The sequence below is a fragment of the Schistocerca cancellata genome, chromosome 2 (assembly GCF_023864275.1).
Source record: "Schistocerca cancellata isolate TAMUIC-IGC-003103 chromosome 2, iqSchCanc2.1, whole genome shotgun sequence".
Taxonomy (NCBI): domain Eukaryota; kingdom Metazoa; phylum Arthropoda; class Insecta; order Orthoptera; family Acrididae; genus Schistocerca; species Schistocerca cancellata.
Window position 1 is genome coordinate 705,834,375 of NC_064627.1, and position 24,609 is coordinate 705,858,983.

At 40.1% G+C, this 24,609-nt stretch overlaps 1 protein-coding gene across 1 annotated transcript in view; it reads left to right on the forward strand.

Moving 5' to 3' along the window:
* The window catches only part of LOC126162499 (T-cell activation inhibitor, mitochondrial-like), a 318,261-nt gene that overhangs the window by 248,595 nt on the left and 45,057 nt on the right, over positions 1–24,609 (forward strand). The window contains exons 8-9 of the mRNA XM_049919047.1: positions 3,263–3,406; positions 16,840–16,971. Of these exons, the coding sequence (XP_049775004.1) occupies positions 3,263–3,406; positions 16,840–16,971 (276 nt within the window). The remainder of the gene's footprint in view (positions 1–3,262; positions 3,407–16,839; positions 16,972–24,609) is intronic.

The window sequence follows — 24,609 nt, forward strand, 5'->3', positions numbered from 1 at the left end:
GGCTTGGATTACCGTATTTACTCGAATCTAAGCCGCACTTTTTTTCCAGTTTTTGTAATCTAAAAAACCGCCTGCGGCTTAGAATCGAGTGCAAAGCAAGCGGAAGTTCTGAAAAATGTTGGTAGGTGCTGCCACAACTAACTTCTCCCATCGAATATATGTAGTGCTGTACAGGCATGCTTTGTAGGCACAAAGATAAATACTGGCGCCAAAACCTCTGCGTCAGTAAATAATTTTTTTAAAAAAAAGGGTGGAAGACGAGCTTTTTTTCTCCGCCCTGAGTTTCGACCACTGCATTTTCATACATTATCCAATGAAGTAAGTACAAATTCCGTATTGTTCATCTTCGAACGTAGCAGAATTTCAATGTACTATGAAAATCCGACTGGCAAGACTGTTGGGATGTTTGTCAATATGGCCAACTCTACGTTCTAAATTTTTTCCTACCTGTGAGAAGAGATGGTTGCTAATAGGAACCTGATGAAATGTGAATCACATGCAGTATTCTCTTCACCATAAGAAAGAATGCGAATATAAACATTTTGCCATGTATTCCTTCGTGTTTGCTGCTATCTCATTTAATTCCTGTCTGCCTAATAAACTATGAAACTAGAGTGAGACAACAGCAAACACGGAAGAATGTACATATCCTGTCATGTTCATATTCGTATTATTCTTATACCTAATAGTGATACAGTCAGAAATGAAGCACGGCAAGATGACTCTAATTTCTGTGCAGAATTTGATGTACTAAAGAAGCGGCCGCAAAGATTTTCAAACGGAGAAAAATTGTCACCTAACTCTCGTTCAGAACATGTTCTATCATACGCAGTCTATTATTTGGTTCTTGTTAAACATTATCAAAGAAAGCAGCAGTGTAAGTAACAACAAATAGCAGTCTTTTGCCATTGTTTCGCTAATGAGATGATTACTCTCTCTCTCTCTCTCTCTCTCTCTGTTTTTTTTTTTTTTAATTGTAAGCGGCAGTAGTGATCACAAAAGCAAGCCATGCCGCAAGCGGCGACAGGCTGTAAACACACACTATCAGAATGCGACAAACAATACGTGACATAGTACAGTAATGCATTTTCAGTCTAGAGTGACGTAGACATCTATAACACAGAAAACGGCACTTATCAGATCAAAGCAAAATAAGCAATCGATTCAAACCAGACAAAGGAAGGGTACCCGTATAACTACGGACGGAGCGCCTGACGCATAGCAATGGCTATCTGGTGAAGCTTAACTGCTAAGCTTACGACTCGAACCAAACTACTGTAGCTGTATCGTTATTCATTCGACCTAAATTGTGTCTTATATTACAATGGACCAACTTTGTTTCGATTTGGAGGTGCGGCGTAAAACTTTTCTCTCCCCTTGAATTTCGAGTCTCAAATTTCACGTGCGGCTTAGATTCGGGAAATTTTTTTTTCTTTTATTTCGAGTCTCGTTTTTCAGGTGCGGCTTAGATTCGAGTGCGGCTTAGATTCGAGTAAATACGGTAATCGTTACCATGTTAGAAAAATTCCCCCTTTCATTTCTCCCCCTCCTCTTCGACAAGCAAATTCCACTGTGTCCTAGTTTCGATTTTGTCTGCTGCAGTGTCAGAGATCAATAACTACTTTCCTCTTAACTGCTAATGTGTTACCAAGAAAAATGTGCTGATTAGAGATAACAGACATTAATTCATAGCATTATGAGGATGAACTGTGGGACACTTTCTAAAGTTCTGCCTATGTGGAACTCCAGTTGAGACCATTGTTAAAAAGTTGCAGAACATTGCTTATGGTATTAGTTTGCAAACAGAATGCCGTATTGATACCAGAACTATCCAGTATTGTGCTTTACAGACTGTAGTTGTGGAGTCTAACATTATGTTTTGAGTAGTTTTTTGAGTAGAAGTCTCACAACTGTCTAGCCATTAACTTTGCCATCATAGTAAATTTTAATTTATCAGTTGTTGCACCTTTTATTTAGTAGTGTGTGTGTGTGTGTGTGTGTGTGTGTGTGTGTGTGTGTGTGTGAGAGATAGATACGAGGGTTGAAACTTAAATAGTGGCAACTATTTACTCACAACCGATACAAAAGAGTTACATGTTTGCACTTGTTACTGTCCTTCAAAGTAGTCACCAGTGTTGTATAGAACCAGTTGCCAGCGATGTATAATGCATAGTATACCATTAGCAGAGTCTGTTCTGTTGATGGTGCGAATGGAGCGGTCTACTGCCTGTTGAATCTCTGAAACAGTTCTGAAGTGAATGCCACGAAGTGGTTCCTTCATCTTCAGAATCAAATCAGTCACTTAAGTCCGGGGAGTATGGTGGATGGTACAGTATTTCCCAGTCCCATCAACCGAACAAAGCAGCCACAGCTTGCGCTGTATGCACTCATGCATTGTCGTGCAAAATGATGGGTGGGTTGCGCCGAAAGTGTCACCGCTTCTTTCGCAGAGCATTATGGGTTACCGCAGAAGTCAAAACTGCGTCATAGCCGCAGTATGGTGAAAGTTATGGTGAGTCTCCTGTACGACTGTGATGGTGTTATCCTAACGCATTACGTTCCTCCACAGCAGACCGTCAGTGCACAGTATTACTTTTCATTTTTGGAGCATCACCTGTGAACAGCTTTGCGAAAGAAGTGCAACACTTTCTCCACAACCCACCCATCATTCTGCATGACAATGCACAGGTGCATACGGTGCTAGCTGTGGCTGCTCTGTTTGGTTGATGGGCCTGGGAAGTACTGTACCATCCACCATACTTCCCAGACTTAAGTGACTTTGATTTGATTCTGAAGATGAAGGAACCACTTCATGGCATTCGCTTCAGAACTGTTCCAGAGATTCAACAGGCAGTAGACCGCTCCATTTGCACTGTCAACAGAACAGGCTCTGCTAACGGTATACTACACCTTCCACATCACTGGCAACGGGTTCTACACAACGCTGGTGACTACTTTGAAGGACAGTAACAGGTGAAAACAAGTAACTCTTTTGTATCGGTTGTGAATAAATAGTTGCCACTATTTAAGTTCCAACCCTCATAGTATTGATAGATTTATAGATAGATAGATAGATAGATAGAGAGAGAGAGAGAGAGAGAGAGAGAGAGAAGGAATCTGTTATATGTATTAGACATTAGACTCTCACAGTATTGTCAGTTTGAAATGTAATTATTTGTATGTTCTAGACATAATTTTTTGTTTGTTGAGAAGTTATTTGGTCTTTTCAATTCTTTACTATATCTAACTTTTATTTTCCCAGGAAATTTCAGCCAAAAGTGATGGCAAAGCACTATGAAAATCATTTACGTCGTCTTATGACGTCTCTTGGTGACTACAGAGGAAGAACTGGCTATCCTAGGCACTGGCCCAACACACTGGAAAACTATGAATTAGTTGTAGAAACGTGAGTGATTGTGTTTGTAGAATACAGTTGTTAATCTTTTATGTATTTTAATTATTTTTTTCTTTCACAGTCATAACCCCATATTATGACAATGAAAGTAGGCCAGATGAGGTACGTCTGTTATATTTATACATAACAACTTTATGCTACACATTAATTTTACAAAATTGAATACTTGGCTGGATCTGTTGGGGAGTGATGTGACAAGGATTATAAGATACAGTTGAGTTGCAGTACCATGATGTAAGTTGTGTGCGTGTGTGTGTGTGTGTGTGTGTGTGTGTGTGTACATACGTACGTACGTACGTACACACACACACACACACACACACACACACACACACACACACACACACTCTCACTCACCATTCCGAACCCCACAACCAAAAATGCTGAACATCAACAGTTATCAATAGTGAGTGTCAGTTAACACTGGGTAAACAAGCATCATTAACACTGCCTCTCTGTTGTTTGACCAAGGAGAGAGTAGGATTCCAAGTGGGATTTAAACAAAGACTCTATCTCTATTTATAAAATCAGTTGCAATATTATGAAAAGGTAAGTTGCTACTCACCATATAGCGGAGATACCGAGTCACAGATAGGCACAACAAAAAGTCTGTCACAAGTAAAGCTTCCAGCCAGTAAGGCCTTTGTCAAAAATGATGAAGGCCTTGCTGGCCGAAAGCTTTATTTGTGAAAGTCTTTTTGTTTTGCCTATCTGTGACTCAGCATATCTGCTGTATGGTGAGTAACAACTTTCCTTTTCATAATATTGTTATAAAATCAGTTCTCAACATCAGAATATCGCTCTCCAAATAGCTACAAGTGTATGCCAGAATCTCTGTGTTGTTGTGTTCCATAGGATGACCACTACCAAGGCAATGTTGTGCAATAGCAGATTTGCTCAGCTATTGTGTGTGTAGTGCGTATGCTCTGTATGCTGGCTCTCCACAGTCCTGATGTTCTGACCAATGTATGACACATCACAACTGCATGGGATATGGTAGACACTAGCCTTATGCAAAATAAGACTCTGAAATTGTTATCTTACCTAGTGACAATGGCAATGCTATAGTTGTGTTAGTCAAACAGGATTGTGTTCAGAAGATGAGTGTTTACTATCTGATCCAGCTTATCGCAGAGTCAGTGCGACCTGACAAAAAGGATTGAGAGGAAGACAAACAATCTCCTGAAGAAGTGTTCCTTATCACAACAGACTATCAAGAGCCATAACTCTTATTCACAAGGAAGGGATTCAGCTTAGGCCTACTGTCAGTAACGTGGGTGCTTTAACATACATGTAGCAAAAAATCATGCTACTCTGTTAAACCCTCTAGTAAGTCAGTGTGTACACCGCATTAGGAACTTGGCAGATTTCTTATATCAGTTAGAGAGATTGTGCTTGAATGAGTCTGATATTTTAGTAAGTTTTAATGTGGTCTCTCTCTCTCTCTCTCTCTCTCTCTCTCTCTCTCTCTCTCTCTCTCCCTCCCTCTCTCTCAGCATGCACATTCCTCTGTTTCACTTGTTACAGCTGGTTACAGATTAAGTTTGGTCTTGAATTAACTAAGCTGTTTTGACATGCAAGAATATCCACGTTTATGTTATTCAGTGCCAGTTACTATGAGCAGACAGATGGATTTGGATGAGGAGCCTTTTGTCACCTATTATTGCCAATTTTCTTCATGGAAGATTATGAGAAATGTGCCCTGGAGCCAGCGATGCTGAAGCCTGCATGCCTTATATGAAGCCAACTGTCACTGTTTTGTATCTTCAGGCTGATAGTTCTCATCACCTGGCTCAACGTGAAGCCAGGGGGCACGTCAAATCAGACCATGAAAGTTTGTCAGCTGAGTTAGCCCATCTCACCCACCTTTTGCCAGAATGGGTTTAGTGAAAGACAGATAAGATATGTTGTGGTATTGATCAACTGCGAATTGGGTGAGTGGTGAACATAAAGAGCTGATACTTAAGTCTGTGGCCTTGCAGCTTTACTCATGTAGCATTTTAAACAGAGTTGGTTGTATTCTGCAGGAACATGACGTAAAATGTGCTTTTCAGCCACCATCGAAGATTATGGCCCCCACAACTCTTGCAGGTTGTGGCATATCATACAGTGTTTTTTTTTTAAACACATGGCTTACAGAATCATAGGTCACAAGTACATATGTTAAACTGATACAAAATCAGACAAAATAATATGACACAGAGAAAATACGTAATGAAAGCTGGAGAACCAGGAGTAGCTAAAAGAGGTTGAGATAACCATTTTACGTCACAGCTGGATATGGAATGACACAGCCAGTTTATTACTGCTGATGTTGCGTCGGCAATCTCTTCCCAGATACCCATGAATTTTCTTTCTGTGCAGTCACGTAAAATGTGCCCCAGCATTTGTTCCAGTGTTTTGAAGCCACATTGGTCTGCACTGGTTATTCTCCATATATATGTAGTGTTGCTTTTGTCATGGTGTGGTCAGTTCTGACACAACTGTTGGAGCTTCATATTTTTCCTGGTAGGTTCACTCGCAGTTACTGGAAGGTCAGGTCTCTTTTACCTAACTTCTTATGTCCACAGAAGGGTGTACATGGATTTATCTGTTCTTCTCTTAAATCATAGCTTTCTGGGCCTTTGTTTACCCAGATTGATTCTCTAGATTTTAATCAGGTGCATGGTAAATTGATCAGTATTTCATGAATTCGTAAGATCTTTGATGAAGGCACAACTTCACCTAGGCTTGCACTGCTTCATCACTATCAATGTGAAGTCTTTGAAGGTGTTCAGTAAATTGTGGAAACAGATGAAAATCAGATGGGTCCAAATCAAGAATGTATGGACGAAGATCAATGGTAGGGAACTCAGGCATTAGATTGTTACAGATGTTGCAGCACTTACATCAGTGCGAAGTCCTTTAAATTATGGAAACAGATGAAAATCAGATGGGGTCAAGTCAGAACTGTATGGATGATGAACAATGATAGCTACCCAAGGTGTCGGATTGTTGCAGATGTCGCAGAACTTGTATGGGGTCTGGCACTGTCATACCGAAGGAGTGTGTGCTCCTTGTGTGGATGAACTCTTCGAATTCAAAACCTAATTACAGGATGCTGTTTCTCATAGTTACATTATACCCCACCATGTTACACACTATAATTTGGAGCTGTCTACCAGCAGAGGGCTGCAAATATATAGACATGAAGAATAAAGATGTAGAATGTCAATAACCTTTGTTTTATTTAGAAAGCTTTAATAGCTTTCACATAAAAAATTCAGAGGCTTTACTTCTCAGCAAGCCGTCATGTTTTGAATGTGAAACAATGGATTTAGTGGGGCTGTCGCTGGCCTGGCAACAATGGCTGCATTTTATCATTTTACAGACTGATTTCATATCTGTGTAGCTTGAAACTACACAAGGGGCAAAAATAGCTAATACTGAGAAACCATGAAATAAAGTGTTTATTTAAAAAATAAAAATGGCCTCTGCAGGACGACGACTTTCATGAAGAAATTTGCGGCACCTGTGGAACCATATATACAGGAGGTCTACTGACATGAAAGGAGAAATAGGTGTCTTCAGAACATTATGAACACAAAACACTGAAAACAATGTCTACACTATGTCACCCTTAAGCAAAACAGTCATACCATCTGTAGTAGTCACACATAACAATGAGAATATCATCTCATTACTGTAATTTCAATATAATCACTGTTGACACTTAAGCAGCAAAAGCAAAAAGTGTCAGTTAGATTAGATTAGATTTACTTTCATTCCAATTGATCCATAGTGAGGAGGTCCTCCAGGATGTGGAACATGTCAGTTAGCAGTAAGTTAAGACAGAGAAAATACAACATAATGATTAGAGGCTCACCAAGCTTTGTGCGGGGTGTATTGAAGACCCCTATAGACTACCAGAATACTCATATGAGAATTATCAAGGTATAATTATTAGAACATACACACATCAAAAAAAGTTTTGCATCATCCTGGTTCCCAGAACTCCTGAAGATAGACATTGAATGTGGATATTGTCTCACAGACTCAGTCCCTTTGACTGTTCAGAGATGTCACTAAACCTGCCCAAAGATGTAAACAACCATGCATGAGCAGTGCCTATTAGAGGGAAGCTGATCGATTCAGTCATTCCACCAGGAAGGAGATACACGGCCCATGTTGTCTGTAGTTCAACAATGCGTTGATGGTCAATACTGTGGTTTGATTGTGCCCGCATTGTACTTTATGCCAGGAAGGGCTCTCAACAATGGAAGTGTCTGGGCGTCTTGGAGTGAACCAAAGCGATGTTGGTCAGACATGGAGGAGATACAGACAGACATCCATGACGCCATGCAGCACGGTAGAGATGAGCCCAACAACATGCTGAATGGACCGCTCAGGACTGGCATCATGTTCTCTTCACTGATGAGTGTTGTATATGTCTTCAACCAGACAGTTGTCAGAGATGTGTTTGGAGGCAACCTAGTCAGGCTGAATGCCTGGGACACTGTCCAGCGAGTGCAGCAAGGTGGAGGTTCCCTGCTGTTTTAGGATAGCATTATGTGGGGCTGACGTACGCCATTGGTGGTCATGGAAGGCGTCATAATGGCTGTTTGATACGTGAATGCCATCGTTCGACCAATAATGCAACCATATTGGCAGCATATTGGTGAGGGATTCACCTTCATGGATGACAATTTGCGCCCCCATAATGCACACCTTGTGAATGACTTCCTTCAGGATAATGACATCGCTTGACTAGAGTGGCCAGTATGTTCTCCAGACATGAACACTATTGAACATGCCTGAGATGGATTTAAAAGGGCTGTTTATGGATGCTGTGACCCACCAACCACTCTGAGGGATCTACATCAAATAGCCGTTGAGGAGAGGGACAGTCTGGACCAACAGTGCCTTGATGAACTTGTGGGTGGTATGCCATGACGAATACAGGCATGCATCAATGCAAGAGTGTGTGCTACTGGGTATTAGAGGTACCTATGTGTACTGCAATCTGGACCACCACCTATGTACGGTGGTACAACATTCAATGTGTGGTTTTCATGAGCAATAAAAAGGGCAGAAAGGATGTTTATGTCGATCTCTATTTGCATTAATCCAATTTTTTTTTTGATGTGTGTATTTCTACATTAATTCTAGCAGCTGAATATAACTCAATCATTGATACCAATTTTAATTTCAAACCATCTACTCATGACATGCATAATGTGTTTTGAACTATTCTGACTCTTGTGTTGCCTGCCTTGTGAAATCACCAGTGTTGTGATGCCCAATAATCAGAACTGAATGCAGATGCACACAAATCTTATCACTATTGTGGGGGGATTGATTTCTTCTTTGAAGTATGCTATTGAATAGGATTAATCTCTTCTCAGTAGCATGTTTCTCACTATAGTAATTAGTAAAATATGTAGGGACTTCAGAAAGTAAGTTGCACATCATTCAACACAAAGACCATTGCACAAGAGCATGGTGCATTGTCAAAAGAGGGTACATGATCTAGGTTTCCTGCAGTCACAGTTCTGCTATGATGAGGCTAACAGGTGCTTCATACTGTGTGATTGAAATTGTCTAGGAACAGGAAACAAACTCCAAAGTTGAAGTACATGGAACAGTACAGTTCTTGTGGGCAGAGTGTCTTAACTGTGCTCAGATTCACCATGAAAATCTGAAAGTATATGCATCAAATGAAGTGTCTCATCCAATTGTAGTGAAAGAGTGCCAACAGTTTGACTGAGGCTACACAGATATGGGTAATACTGAGCCATCATGCCATCCAGATCTTTTACAGCAAGCTGAAAGAACATTGTGGTGGGGAAAGGGGGGGGGGGAATTTTTCAACAATCTACATCTACATGTCCATTTATACTCCGCAAGCCACCCAGCGGTGTGTGGCGGAGGGCAGTTTACGTGCCATTGTCATTACCTCCCTTTTCTGTTCCAGTCGTGTATGGTTCGCAGGAAGAACGACTGTCTGAAAGCCTCCGTGCACGTCAAATCTCTCTAATTTTACATTCGTGATCTCCTCGGGAGGTATAAGTAGGAGGAAGCAATATATTTGATACCTCATCCAGAAATGCACCCTCTCGAAACCTGGCGAGCAAGCTACACCACGATGCAGAGTGCCTTTCTTGCAGAGTCTGCCACTTGAGTTTGCTAAACATCTCCGTAACACTATCATGGTTACCAAATAACCCTGTGACAAAATGCGCCACTCTTCTTTGGATCTTCTCTATTTCCTCTGTCAACCCGATCTGGTACGGATCCCACACTGATGAGCAATACTCAAGTATAGGTGGAATGAGTGTTTTGTAAGCCACCTCCTTTGTTGATGGACTACATTTTCTAAGGACTCTCCCAATGAATCTCAACCTGGTACCCGCCTTACCAACAATTAATTTTATGTGATTATTCCACTTCAAATCGTTCCGCACGCATACTCCCAGATATTTTACAGAAGTAACTGCTACCAGTGTTTGTTCTACTACCATATAATCATACAATAAAGGAGCCTTCTTTCTATGTATTCGCAATACATTACATTTATCTATGTTAAGGGTCAGTTGCCACTCCCTGCACCAAGTGCCTATCCGTTGCAGATCTTCCTGCATTTCGCTACAATTTTCTAATGCTGCAACTTCTACATCAGCATCATCCACGAAAAGCCGCATGGAACTTCCGACACTATCTACTAGGTCATTTATATATATTGTGAAAAGCAATGGTCTCATAACACTCCACTGTGGCACGCCAGAGGTTACCTTAACGTCTGTAGACGTCTCTCCATTGATAACAACATGCTGTGTTCTGTTTGCTAAAAACTCTTCAATCCAGCCACACAGCTGGTCTGATATTCCGTAGGCTCTTACTTTGTTTATCAGGCAACAGTGTGGAACTGTATCGAATGCCTTCCGGAAGTCAAGGAAAATAGCATCTACCTGGGAGCCTGTAGATTCTGGGTTTCCAAAAACGACATGATATGCGAGCAAAAAACATGTTCTAGAATTCTACAACAGATCGACGTCGGAGATATAAGTCTATAGTTTTGCGCATCTGCTCGACGACCCTTCTTGAAGACTGGGACTACCTGTGCTCTTTTCCAATCATTTGGAACCTTCCGTTCCTCTAGAGACTTCCGGTACACGGCTGTTAGAAGGGGGGCAAGTTCTTTTGCGTACTCTATGTAGAATCGAATTGGTATCCCATCAGGTCCAGTGGACTTTCCTCTGTTGAGTGATTCCAGTTGCTTTTCTATTCCTTGGACACTTATTTCGAGAATATTCACACAGCAATTCTTGAATAGTGCCTTGGCCAAGGAGCAAATTTCTATTGTTGGGGTAGAACGTTCAGTTGCTTACAGAGACTTGGCAACCATGTTCAAATATAGTGTTATGTATGTGTGTCACTTTGAAGCATACTGCAGTAGTCAGTAAAAGTTACATAGCCTGCCATAATAATGTGCAACCTACTTTTTAAAGGCCCCTTGTAACATAGTGTTTAATATGCTGAAGGACACAGTAATAGCTGCTTTAAGATGACATTTATTTCAAAAGTTTTAGTGTGGTTTTTGCACTTCTAAAGACTTCCTAGTGCATGTTGTGTCATAAGTAAAAATTTTAAATTATGAATAAAAAATGTCGTGTGACTAGGGCCTCCCGTTGGGTAGACCGTTCGCTGGGTGCAAGTCTTTCGAGTTGACGCCACTTTGGCGATTTGTGCGTCGATGGGGATGAAATGATGATGAGTAGAACAACACAACACCCAGTCCCTGGGAAAATCTCCGACCCAGCTGGGAATCGTACCTGGGCCCTTAGGATTGACATTCTGTCTCGCTGACCACTCAGCTACCGGGGGCAGACAATTATGAATGACATAGCTAAAAAACAATCACACACTAAAGTATTGGAGTGCTGATTGCAGAATATGTCTTGAGGGAAATCATTTTGAGCATCTGGCTTAGAACTATGTCTTGGGGCTTCAAACCAGAGACTGGGATTGTTTTTGGGTACAATTTTGCAACTAGGGAACTGTGCTTGCACCCCATGTGTATTGCTGGCTACTTTCACAAGTTGAACCAATTGTCTAAAGAAACAATTTTAGCCATTCATTTTGTATTCATAGCAATAACAGAATACCTAGTCAGAAGAGTTTATATCAGGAAGCCCGTTATGTAGCCATTTCTGATGATTTTTCATGGGAGTAATATAGCATTTTAAAGCAGAGCATATTACATGATTATTGATAAGTAATATGCATACTAGTACCAGAAAGCCATGGACACTCGGTCATAAATAGTGTAGAATGGTTGCAGTTGTGTTATCCGCTGGCTCCATTGTATAAACTCAAAGTGATGTAAGAAAATCATGGAAACCCAAATCTCGATGGCTGGACAGAGTGAACCCGATCCAGATATTAGGTCAGTACCCTAAGAGCGCCGGCCACTCTGGTCGAGTGGTTCTAGGCACTTTAGTCTGGAACCACGTGACTGCTACGGTCGCAGGTTCAAATCCTGCCTGACTGATGACCTCAGATGTTAAGTCCCATTGTGCTTAGAGCCATTTGAACCATTTTGAACCATAAGAGCTTCACTACCTCATTTGGTTCGGGCTATTATACAGTTTTCTTTGTTTTACACACAAATAGCTTATGATGACTAATAACATAAAAATATAGTTCTGATCTTTATTGCCACAAACATGAAGGACACCCATTGATAATTTCTGGACCATGAAACTGTTGCTGTGCCCCTTGTGATGACTACAACCTGTTTGGACAACCAATACAAGTATGCTCCATGTTTACTGTACTCCCTGTCTTCCTCTCTCACTTGAAGAAACTGTCAGCAAGGCATTATTATGATGCACTGTAGATCCTGAAACATGACTTTCTTGCAAAAACTGTTATCATATGTGGGAATGCAACAGTGTGTTGTAGTTAACCCCTGTCATTATTACCCTCAACTCTGAGTACTCCAGGTAATCTTTTACTGCAGAATATGGGTTAGTTATTAGAAAATTTTTAGCTGCCTTTCTGAAAAGATGAATTTTAGTAATTTCTTTCATTTCCATGGGAAATTTATGATACAATTTTATTACGAAATAGAAAATGCTGTTTTGAACTTTTTGTTTGTTTCTCCTTGGTGAGGGTAAGCCCATATTACCTTTTTTATTGTTATGTATAGAACTGTTAGTGAAATACTCAGCAATGTTACCTCTGATATGCACCATAGATTGGTAGATGTGCTTACTTGGTGCAGTAAGGATGTCCAGTGACTTACAGTGAGCCCAATTACTGCTTCTAGTTATTATTCTGATGATCTGTTTCTGAAGTTAAAAAATTTGTGTCGATGTTTCATGCCTTTAATCCCCAGAAAAGAAACTAAGAATAGTAAGAATAGTACAGGGTGTTCAACAGAGGAGTCTCTGATTTCAAAATTAAACATCTTGAAAACTAAGATTGAGAGATGAATGCAAGAACAGCATGTATATCGTGAAAGCTGTAAAATTTGATACAGAAGTTTTGAAATAGTTTGAAACCCTGTTAAAAGATGGCACTGTAATCAAAATGCACAGTTCCTATAAATAGTGGGGTGCAGCTCAGAACGATCAGTTCCACTGTCAAAACATGAAAGGAGGTTAGCATTCCGAAGAAAGAGCTTGAAATCGTGTATTCCATTGAACAAAATGTGTTTTTGGCATTGGAATACCACACATTAGAACACAGTCCTATAGTAACAAGGCAAAGTTTTCAAACATGATTTAGTGTTACAGAAAGACCCAATGTGACAACCTTTCGCAAACTCATTGTCAAATTCCAATGGACAGATAGCATGGCTGATGATTTAGCAGGACCCAGGTAAACTGTAGTTACTCATGAAAATGTCGACATGGTTTCTGGAATTATTTAGCAAAATCCAAGGAAATCTATCTGAAGAATTGCAGCACCAACTGCTTTGAAGCATTCCAGAGTGCAGAAAATACTGAGACAGAGACTACCATGTTTCCATTCAAAATCCAAAGCCATAAGGCCATACCTGTACGAGCTGTGCGACAGTGGAGTGACTTGGCAAACCAGATTCTCAAAACAATTGGTAATGAAGGATTTGATGTTGGTTGTGTCTGGTTCACAGATAGAGCACACTTCCACTTGAATGAAGTTATGAATAAACAAAACTGGTGAATTAGGGGTTCTGAAAATCCACATTTGTTTGTAGCAAAACCACTGTAATCTCTCAAAGGTACTGTTTTGGCTGCAGTATGCAGAAGATACATTATTGGCCATTTTTCCATGTGATATATGATCACCAGTGAACATTATGTTGCAATTTTGGACAGTTTGTCTCACACAAATAACCTTAGAGGATCGACCTTGCAACAAGTGGTTCATGCAAGATGGGCCAGACCACTACGCACCAAACAGGTGTTTTGTTTTCATGATAAATACTTTGGGAATAAAGTTGTTGTAATGGATTACTGCAAATTTAGTGGTGCAGGGATGGATTTGTCTCCATTTTCCCCCAATCTGACTCCTTGTGGCTACTTTTTGTGGGGTACATTGAAAGACACAGTTTATTGGAACCAGCTCACCTTTCTGAACATGCTTCAGTTGGCGATCTGTGTGGCTTGTGAATCTATTTATGCACAGACACTACAGTATGTGGTGGTAAATTTCGTTGTTCATATGCATCACCTCTTAATGCGAGTGGACGACATTTCGAAAAGCTTGTGATATGATTGCAATGACTGTTTGCAGGGGATGAGTTTAATTATGGGTTCTGATACTGTATGAGGTGCACAGCATACAGTACCACCTGTTAGCAGCTTTTCAAACTACTTGGAAACTTCTGTATGAATTTCACAATAAACACACCTCATTTTGCGCTCATCTATCAGTCTTAGTTTTTAAGTTATCTAATCTTGAAGTCAGGATCCCCTTCACTGGACACACTGTATGTCACCAGGAGATACTGGCTTTTACAAATGGATGATAAAATGCTAATTGCATAACATGCTGATGACATTATTTTTGCCATTATGTTCTGTGCTCATCCCATGTTGATTGATTAAGAGTATTCATACCTAAAAACTTTGTGTTGTCAGACAGTCTATAGTTTTTTCACCTATTCTTAACGTGACGGAGTTGTTTTCCCTCTTTGTATTGAAGTACATATTGTTCATTTTTTAAACATTCAGTCTATTATTTAATGCCCAACAGTAAACATTCTAGAGGGTTTCTTTTGCTTTCTCTAATAGGAGCCCTGGTGTTATATCAGTGACTATGATGTTATTGTCACTACCAAAGAGAACTTTTTCTCCAAGCCTTGCACTATGTAGAAAGTCATTCATATATATTAAGAATAGGAGCAGACTCTATATACTTTCCTGAGAAATACCTATGTTTGTGTTTCTTGTCTGACAACTATTTAAAACCTTATCATCAATAGACATATGGACTGTTTCTACTTTTTGCACACTGCTTTCTGAGTAAGGCTGGAAGCACTCTTTCAGTATTTCTCTTGCATCTAGTGCTTCTAGCTTGTTTCACAGTATTTTATGGCCAACGGTGTCAAAAGCCATGCGCACGTTTAAGAATATACCTGTCAAGAGCTTCAGGTACCACTATTGTGAACTTAGTGATGGCCAGTATTGTACTTCTGCCACTTCAGAAACCAAACTATGCTTCCAGAATGAGATTTTCACTCTGCAGCAGAGTGTGCGCTGATATGAAACTTCCTGACAGATTAAAACTGTGTGCCCGACCGAGACTCGAACTCGGGACCTTTGCCTTTCGCGGGCAAGTGCTCTACCATCTGAGCTACCGAAGCACGAACCATGCCCGGTACTCACAGTTTTACTTATGCCAGTATCTCGTCTACTACCTTCCAAACTTTACAGAAGCTCACCTGCGAATCCTTTCTTTCAGGAGTGCTAGTTCTGCAAGGTTCGCAGGAGAGCTTCTGTAAAGTTTGGAAGGTAGGAGACGAGATACTGGCAGAAGTAAAGCTGTGAGTACCGGGCGTGAGTCGTGCTTCGGTAGCTCGGATGGTAGAGCACTTGCCCGCGAAAGGCAAAGGTCCTGAGTTCGAGTCTCTTCTCGGTTGGGCACACAGTTTTAATCTGGCAGGAAGTTTCAAACTATGCTTGTTTAATCCTCCTCATCATGGGGGTGAATATGACTCCATAAGCACACTGACAATATATTTATCTCCCTTGTTTTCCAAAGCATTGTTTTCAAAATATATGACTTCGTCCCTATGAGTCACTTGTATCCAGGATGTTTCATTCATTTTTATATTTACAACAAATTAAAGTTTATTCATGGTTTTTGCATTGAGTACCATGAAGGTCAGTATGACCCCAGTTTAAAGTGTTTGTTTGTTCCTTGAATGTAACATTTGCGAAAATAGAATGATGAATGTTATATTTAACAGCTGTTATACAAAAAATGTGCAGCAGCGAAAATATTATTTCCAACTTTTTTTTGTGCTCATTGTTAGGGTTTCTCGGATCAGCTGTTGTAACACCTTCCTAGTACCACTGTGGTCAATATGAACCTATACGCACATTATAAAATCATATATCCCTTGTTTTCAAAGCTATTTTTTTTTTCTAAATACATGGCTTTCTCTCTCTGAATCAGTTGTATCCAATTATACTTTTTTCAGTTTCATATTTACAACACATTATAATTTATTTTATGTCTTTAATGATGAGTATGACTAGGGGCCAATATGACCACAATTTAAATTTTTTTGTTTCTTGAATATAGTATGTGTGAAAATAGAATCCTTAATGTTACACTGAAAATTGTAATTTACATTTTGATGTTAGTTCTTTAAAGTATTATGAATATACCTGGTGTAAATTACTAGAGGTCTATTTGACCCCAGTGGTACTAAGTGAGAGAAAAAAATATTACCAGTAGGATGGTTAAAGGGGTTATATGTATATTAGCACAGTGTATGCCAGACAGCCACATGCCTCATGTTCATTGTACTTCTTTTATTACATTGTTTGCCTGGGTCATTTACCAATGCTTAGTTGACTTCACTGGTTGCTCTCCATACAAAATAGTAAGGGCACAGTTTAGTCATCAGAAAAACTGTGGGGTGACGACATCCACCTGTGTTACCCCTCTGATACTGCACTAGTTCTATGTTATCATTTATCACTTTCGTGGCCCTGTGTATATACTGATACTGTTATATGTTAAAGTCAACACTTTTACCTGTTTGAATAATTTCTGTACAAGCTTTTGAGCATTTTAGTCATGCAAATTTTCCAAAATTAGTGTATGAAACTAACTTCTTCATGTGTGTGAATTGTGTTTTTGTGTGCATTTCAGTTTTTATTATAAACAGATTGATCATAGGGATGATGATGATTGTGTAATAGTTGTTCCTATTTATCACCCAGGGAAGCAGGCCCATTGATGCTGTCTCCTACTGGGCAGTTCATAGTTCCTGCATCGTGCCCTGGTTTTCTTGTTGTCAATTTTATAGACGGAAACATGGAGAAAGCTGAAGAACTCCTTGTCTGCTACCAACAGTAAGTCATTTCATTTACAGTTAGCTCTCCTCATTTGTTTCACTTTGGACACTAAACTGAATTTTTTTCTGAGTTCAGAAATTTTGTAATTAAAGATACATTCTCCTGTATTCCATTTTATTTTGTATGCAGAAAGATTACATGATAAGGTCTCTCAAATTAAATATCTTAAGGATCAGGAATATTTATGTCTTATCAAAACTGAAAATATGGAATGATTTGCAGATCACAAGGTTTATATTTTGTAAATGAAATGTAAATATATTCTGCACTTGGTGAATGTTATGTAAACATTTTTGATTCATCATTCTATCCTGATATCTATGCATACTGAACAACGTTAGTCTTTCATACAGAATATTTACATGGTGAGTATATGGTTTCCAGAAGAGTGAAGTAGTATACAAGTAGCAAAATAAGAGAAATCCAGAAATGCTTCAGTCCAAATTTGTAAACCAAAATAGTTTCTGATAGTCAGCAGTTTGTTACAACACCTTTCAAGTAGTCAGTAATAGAATAAGCAGCCTCTTGCTACAGTATGTGCATAATGGTTGAGTGCTGACTAAACTATTGAACAAAACAGTCCATTCACCAGAAGAGATGAAAATCTCAGTCAAGTCTCACACATAACATACTAGAATGTGAAATGTTTCACTAGGTTTTTATTACCTTGTCTGAGCTATCCTGTCAACTTTAGAACATCTGGATGGATTATGATAACACAGATGCACTGCAATGTACTTGGTGTTTCATGTATTTACATCAAATTCTATCTTCAGTAAAAAATAAACACCTCCTCTAGTATAAATTTGAAGGAAGAAAAGATTGCAGTCCAGTAATAAATGTCACTACAGCACAAAACTCGCAATTTAGCAATAACAATCCACTGTGACTTCCGTAAAGATAGAATTATATTAAGAAAAAGTGATAAATATGGGTCAGAATTACTGCTCAGCATTTATTTTCAGAAGGTAGAATGTTTAGTACTGTTGCTAGACACACAAAAAAGTAAAATGATGACATTATCCTAACTTTTGGCACTATTAGTTCCTTCTTTGGGGAGGAGAGAGGGATAGAGTGGGAAAGAAGGACAGAGAGGTCACTCAGACTCCAGAATCTGTAGGACCCATCTTGTTCTCATTACAGGAGGGTCCATCTCACTGTGGGGTCTTTTATAAGAAGTCTTTGCTTGTAGGAAAGGGAGAGGGGAGAGCAGGCTAGAACATGGCAGAGGGGTGGTGTGGGTAGAAGGAGGGACAGCAGAGGAAAGGTTTTGGAAAATTTCTGTTGATGCAGAACATGAAGCTTATGGTAGTCCAGGAAACTTCTAGGAAAATCACTAAAAAAGTAGTGCAGGGCAAAAAGGAAGGATCCTCCCCCTTTATCTTCCACTTTCCTGGAGAAGGTATGGCCAGGGAAGAAAACCTTGTTTTGTACAGCTGAATGCCTAAGCAGATTGGGGCTCATTATCAGGTACTGGGACACCTAACACTTCCTAACACCTTAAATTGTGGGTTTGCAACCCATCACTATTAGCTTAGGGTCTTGGAATGCAGTAAAGTTGCCTCGGTTCCCAGTACATCTCCAAGATACAGGGGACTTGGGAACACCAAGGGTAATTTGCATTGCACATCATTTAGATAGTCGAGAGTCAAGTTAGTATACACGCTTGCTTGATTTTCTTCACATTGACTTTCAGAGCTCCTCTTAAGAAAAGGGCAAAAAAAAGGTCATCCCTCTGAGCGTTCATAAGTATCTCCTGCTAATTCTTAGCAACCATTTTCCTTTTAATTTTTGAGGGGGATATATCCTGACAAGTTTGTGGTATTGTTTTAATACTTTGGAGATTGTCTTTCATCTATTAAAAATCAATGTCATCATCACAAAAATATGAAATTTTATTTGGTTATGTATGTGGTGAGTTTGAGATGCTAAGAGACAGAACAGAAAAGAGAGCTGAATTTTAGTATGTAATTGCTCGAGATGATGCATCGCATTGTTGAGAGATGGCAGTTGTTAAACATGAATTTATTTAATTGACAATAGCTATTTCTATTTGTTGCAAGTTTTTTGTTAGTGTCTACTCTGACTCATACCACATGCCTGAAGGTTGTCCTCTTTGATGAGATCTTTGTATTTTGGTGACTGAATGTATGAATAAATGAACTAACTTTAGTTTACATTAATTGCCTTTAATTAAGACATCTCACTGTATTACGATCTATGGAAATTTAACATTAGCAATCTGAAATTAGACTTTCTAAAGCTTAAGCTTTCACCTCCTTCATTTGTTCCAGTCAATGAAGGAATTGTCTATTCAAAATTTTAACTTAATGAAACAAAGGCAAGGTAACCCCTAAAGAATGACAAGTTCTCAAATTTCTACTGGAAAGTAACTTTTTTCATATAAGTTTATTTCAGTTATTTTGTTTGCAATGACTTTCAGCCACTTTCCTGGAAATTGTCAGTTTTCATTAATTTAATTAACATATGATCTTAATTTCTGATAGTATGTAATTTGCTATTGCTAAGATTATATTGAGGTCAGGATGTGACCCGAAAGGATGATGGGTGAATGGGGCTGTTGGCAAGTCAGGATGGAGTGGTTTTCCTCTGATGGGACATGGGTGCAGTGGTGGTGGTCAGTAAAACATCCCTCATTAGTACACTTCTTTATTTATGACAATTACAAAGATGGATTTGTAGCTTGAGAGGAGGCTGGTGCTCTTGGTAACACAGTCAGCCTCAGTTGCTGGAGTTTGTCAGCAACAGTGGTAACCCGTTAGGAAGGTGGTGTGTCCTGGGGGCTGCGTGTGCTTGTGTCAGTGCAACCACAGATTTGGCATTGTTGGTGATGAGTGGAAGGAAACACCCCAGACTATCTGGCTGCTCCCATTGCAACAGCATGCAACACTTCGGATCAGACAATGCAAACCCATATCTTCTGGCATGGCTGAAGAGTGTGCCTTGAGCTTGTTCTGGGTGCTGCACAGCAAGAGTGTAGGCCCACATTGGCCAGTGGATAGGGACAGCACAGCTGGACAGCTAGGTGGCCCAGGCTCAAACCCATGGCCAACCAACAAGGTGGCCGTCAGCAGAAAGTAGTCATCCAGTGAGTAACTCGACTGTGCGATGGTGCCAGGTTGACTGCCCCAGTAACCATAGCAGGCTGTAAAAGCTGGGTGCTACTGTTGGGCAATAGTGACTTCATATGCTCCAGTTTTCCTTGTACTCAGCTCCTTTGGAAGCCCTGCAGTATCTGTAAGATGTTTCAGCTTGGTATTTCAGAGACACAGGTTGGTGTCTTCCTCTTTGTCAGTGTCTGGAATGAGTGTGCTTGCTTCCTGAATATGTGCTTTTTTGAATAGTCACATAGCAACAGGTCATCAGATTAATGAACACTTGTCTCTCTACAATGCCATTCTGCTGATTGGCATAGGAACAGTTCATCCCCCCCCCTTCCCCCCAAAGTCATGGTGCAATACTCCTACCCCATTTGAAAAATCCAGTCACTGGTTTGTGACCAATTTACATTTTTGGACATGTTTTTCATGAGTTGCCATAAAAAACACAATATTCCCTGTTCTCCCTACTTTAATTCAATGTAAACCACATGGTTCATTGGCTGCTTAATAACTTGAATGACGTTTTCTAAGATTGCAGTTTTCCACTTGAGCTAGGTACAGTTTATGCAGAGTAGAGTCATAACAACAATGGTGCCAAAACCGAGACATGCATTGTCATGATTTATGTTGCTGCTTTTCATGGTATCACCACACAAACAGAACAGTACAACACCTTGGACTATAGCAAATGTGTTGTGTCATGCAGGGATATTATCAATATTCCCTTTTTTTTTAAGTGCATTATTTGAAAACTACCTTGAGCAGTTAAACAGAGAACCGACTCATGGTGATAACATATTAGACCTTCTGGTGACAAACAGACACGCTTGACGGCTCAACGCAAAAGTTTTATCTCGAGTACAGATAGTATTGCGGATCAGTGGACAAAGTTCAAAACCATCCTACAATGTGCATTAGATGAGAATGTGCCAAGCAAGATCGTAAGAAATGGAAAAGAGCCACTGTGGTACAATAACCGAGTTAGAAAACTGCTATGGAAGCAAAGGGAACTTCACAGCAAACATAAACATAGCCAAAGCCTTGCAGACAAACCAAAATTACACAAAGCGAAATGTAGTGTGAGGAGAGCTATGTGAGAGGCATTCAGCGAATTCGAAAGTAAAGTTCTATGTACTGACTTGTCAGAAAATCCTAAGAAATTTTGGTCTTTTGTCAAAACGGTAGGTGGATCAAAACAAAATGTCCAGACACTCTGTGACCAAAATGGTACTGAAACAGAGGATGACAGACTAAAGGTCGAGATACTAAATATCTTTTTCCAGAGCTGTTTCACAGAGGAAGAGTGCATTGTAGTTCCTTCTCTAGATTGTCGCACAGATGACAAAATGGTAGATATCGAAATAGATGACAGAGGGATAGAAAAACAATTAAAATTGCTCAAAAGAGGAAAGTCCCCTGGACCTGAAGGGATACCAGTTCAATTTTACAAAGAGTACGCGAAGGAACTTGACCCCCTTCTTGCAGTGGTGTACCGTAGGTCTCTAGAAGAGTATAGCGTTCCAAAGGATTGGAAAAGGACACAGGTCATCCCCGTTTTCAAGAATGTATGTCCAACAGATGTGCAGAACTACAGACCTATATCTCTAATTTCGATCAGTTGTAGAATTTTGGAACACGTATAATGTTAGAGTATAATGACTTTTATGGATACTAGAAATCTACTCTGTAGGAATCAGCATGGGTTTAAAAAAAGACGATCTTGTGAAACCCAGCTCGTGCTATTCGTCCACGAGACTCAGATGGCCATAGACATGGGTTCCCAGGTGGGTGCCATGTTTCTTGACTTCTGCAAGGCATTTGGTACAGTTCTCCACAGACATTAAATGAACAAAGTAAGAGCATATGGACTATCAGATGAATTGTGTGATTGGATTTAAGAGTTCCTAGATAACAGAATGCAGCATGTCATTCTCAATGGAGAGAACTCTTCTGAAGTAAGAGTGATTTCAAGTGTGCCACAGGGGAGTGTCGTAGGACTGTTGCTATTCACAATACATATAAATGACCTTGTGGATAACATCGGAAGTTCACTGAGGCTTTTTGCAGATGATGCTGAAGTATATTATGAGGTTGTAACAATAGAAAATTGTACTGAAATGCAGGAGGATCTGCAACGAACTGACACATGGTGCAGGGAATGGCAATTGAATCTCGATGTAGACAAGTGTAATGTGCTGCAAATACATAGAAAGGAAGATCCTTTATCATTTAGCTACAATATAGCAGGTCAGCAACTGGAAGCAGTTAATTCCATAAATTACCTGGGAGTAGGCAAAAGGAGTGATTTAAAATGGAATGACCATATAAAGTTGATTGTCAGTAAAGCAGATGCCAGACTGAGATTCATTGGAAGAATCCTAAGGAAATGCAGTCTGAAAACAAAGGAAGTAGGTTACAGTACACTTGTTTGCCCACTGCTTGAATACTGCTCACCGGTGTGGGATCTGTATCAGATAGGGTTGATAGAAGAGATAGAGAAGATCCAACGGAGAGCAGTGTACTTCGTTACAGGATCATTCAGTAATCGTGAAAGTGTTACGGAGATGGTAGACAAACTCCAGTGGAAGACTCTGCAAAAGAGACGCTCTGTAGCTCGGTACGGGCTTTTGTTGAAGTTTCGAGAACATACTTTCACTGAGGAGTCAAGCAGGATATTGCTCCCTCCTGCGTATATCTTGTGCAGAGACCATGAGGATAAAATCAGAGAGATTAGAGCCCACACACAGGCATACCGACAATCTTTCTTTCCATGAAGAATATGAGATTGGAACGGAAGGAAGAACCAATAGAGGTACTCAAGGTACCCTCTGCTACTCACCGTCAGGTGGCTTGCAGAGTATGGATGTAGATGTAGGTATAACTGATGTGAAAAACATCATGAAAAGGAAAATTGGACTCCTTTATTCTTACATTCAGTAGTGCTACATTTCCAGAACTTATCAAGGTAGGTTTCATTCACCTAGTCATGAGGCATTATGTACCCAGTCCAACACACTTTTTTAAATCCCTGCACTTTGGGCACGCCACTGTAGTGTGTAAGGGAGAAGCCACTTGTGGCGTATGTCATAAGGCTGTCCACGAAGGTGTCAGTTGTCTATTATAGTGACTGCAGTATGTACCTTGAAGAACAGAAGGTACAGGAGCTGAAAACTATGAAGTGTGTTCCGTACAGTGAGGCTAAAAGGATCTGTGCAGCAATACAACCTCAAGCTTTCTCAACTTTGTTTGTTTCAGTTATCAGACAAATCTGTTCAGAAAGCCGATATCTCAACACAAACAGAAGTTTTCATTGGTAGCACAAGTACCAATGTTTATAAGTGCAGTTGCAATGGTCTGTTGTTACTGTACCTTTAGTTCCCTCCGGAACATCATAACAGGCACTCTTGCCTGAAAAGCTGACCCCAGTAAAGAGGCACTACTGCCGCCTATCACTGTGACATCTGTTCCTGCAAGTCTCCTCTGGCAACTAAACCTAACAGAAAGTGTGGACCACAGAAGAAGACAATTAATACATTGTCAGACTATATAGATGTCATTCTCTCTGATGATTCCAATGATTCAACTTCAGAGACAATGGAATATGAAGTCTGTCTGGGACCACCATCTAGCCCTTAGACTAAGCCTCCAAATGTTGCAGGGTCCCCACCCAGTGAGAGACATAGTAAAACAAAAACCTACTGATAAAAGGTTACCATATTAGTCGGTTCAGGATACATACAGAGGAACTGAAACTCCTAGTGAAGGGGAACATCCACTGCACTTGTGTTTATAAGAAACACATTTTAAACTTACTGACCCTTGTGATCTGGAGCTGGAGGGATAGCTGTGTTTGTCAGTGACACACATCATTCCTCTGCTCTATCTGTGGTTACTGATCTGCAAGCAGTTACCACTGAAGTTCACATGGGTTGAAGAATTGCTGTATGCTCCCATTATTTACCACCTGAGGAGACAATGGATTCTGAAGCTTCCAACAACTTCCCTGACCTTTTCTGCTACTGGGAGACTTCAGTGCCAATAAGGCATTATGGGGTTCACACTTTACTTGCTAAAGGGGTTGAGTTTTAGGGAGCCTCATGATATCTGAGCAGCTGCACATCCTTGACATGGGCACTCTCATTCATTTTAGCACTGTTGCTGTGTCATCCTCAGTCCTCAGTCACTGTTCACTGGGAAGTGACTGATGACCTTCAGTCCAGTGACCACTTCCCACTCTGAATTGATATACCCGATGAAGTAGTCCTTGAAAGGAAGCCACAAAAATGGATGATCAGCTGGACAAACAGGGTGAGCTGATTGTTTTTGAAGAATGAAGCAGTATTCAGTAAGAGGTAGGCCATGTCACACATATGGTCCACCATGGCACCTCCCAAAGTCCCCAAGTCATATTGGAAATCATCCTGTACTTTGGTGGACCGATGAGTGCCACTCATCACTCCAGGTCAGGTGTGTGTCTCTGCTATAGTTTAAGTTCTGTCCAACAGTAGAAACC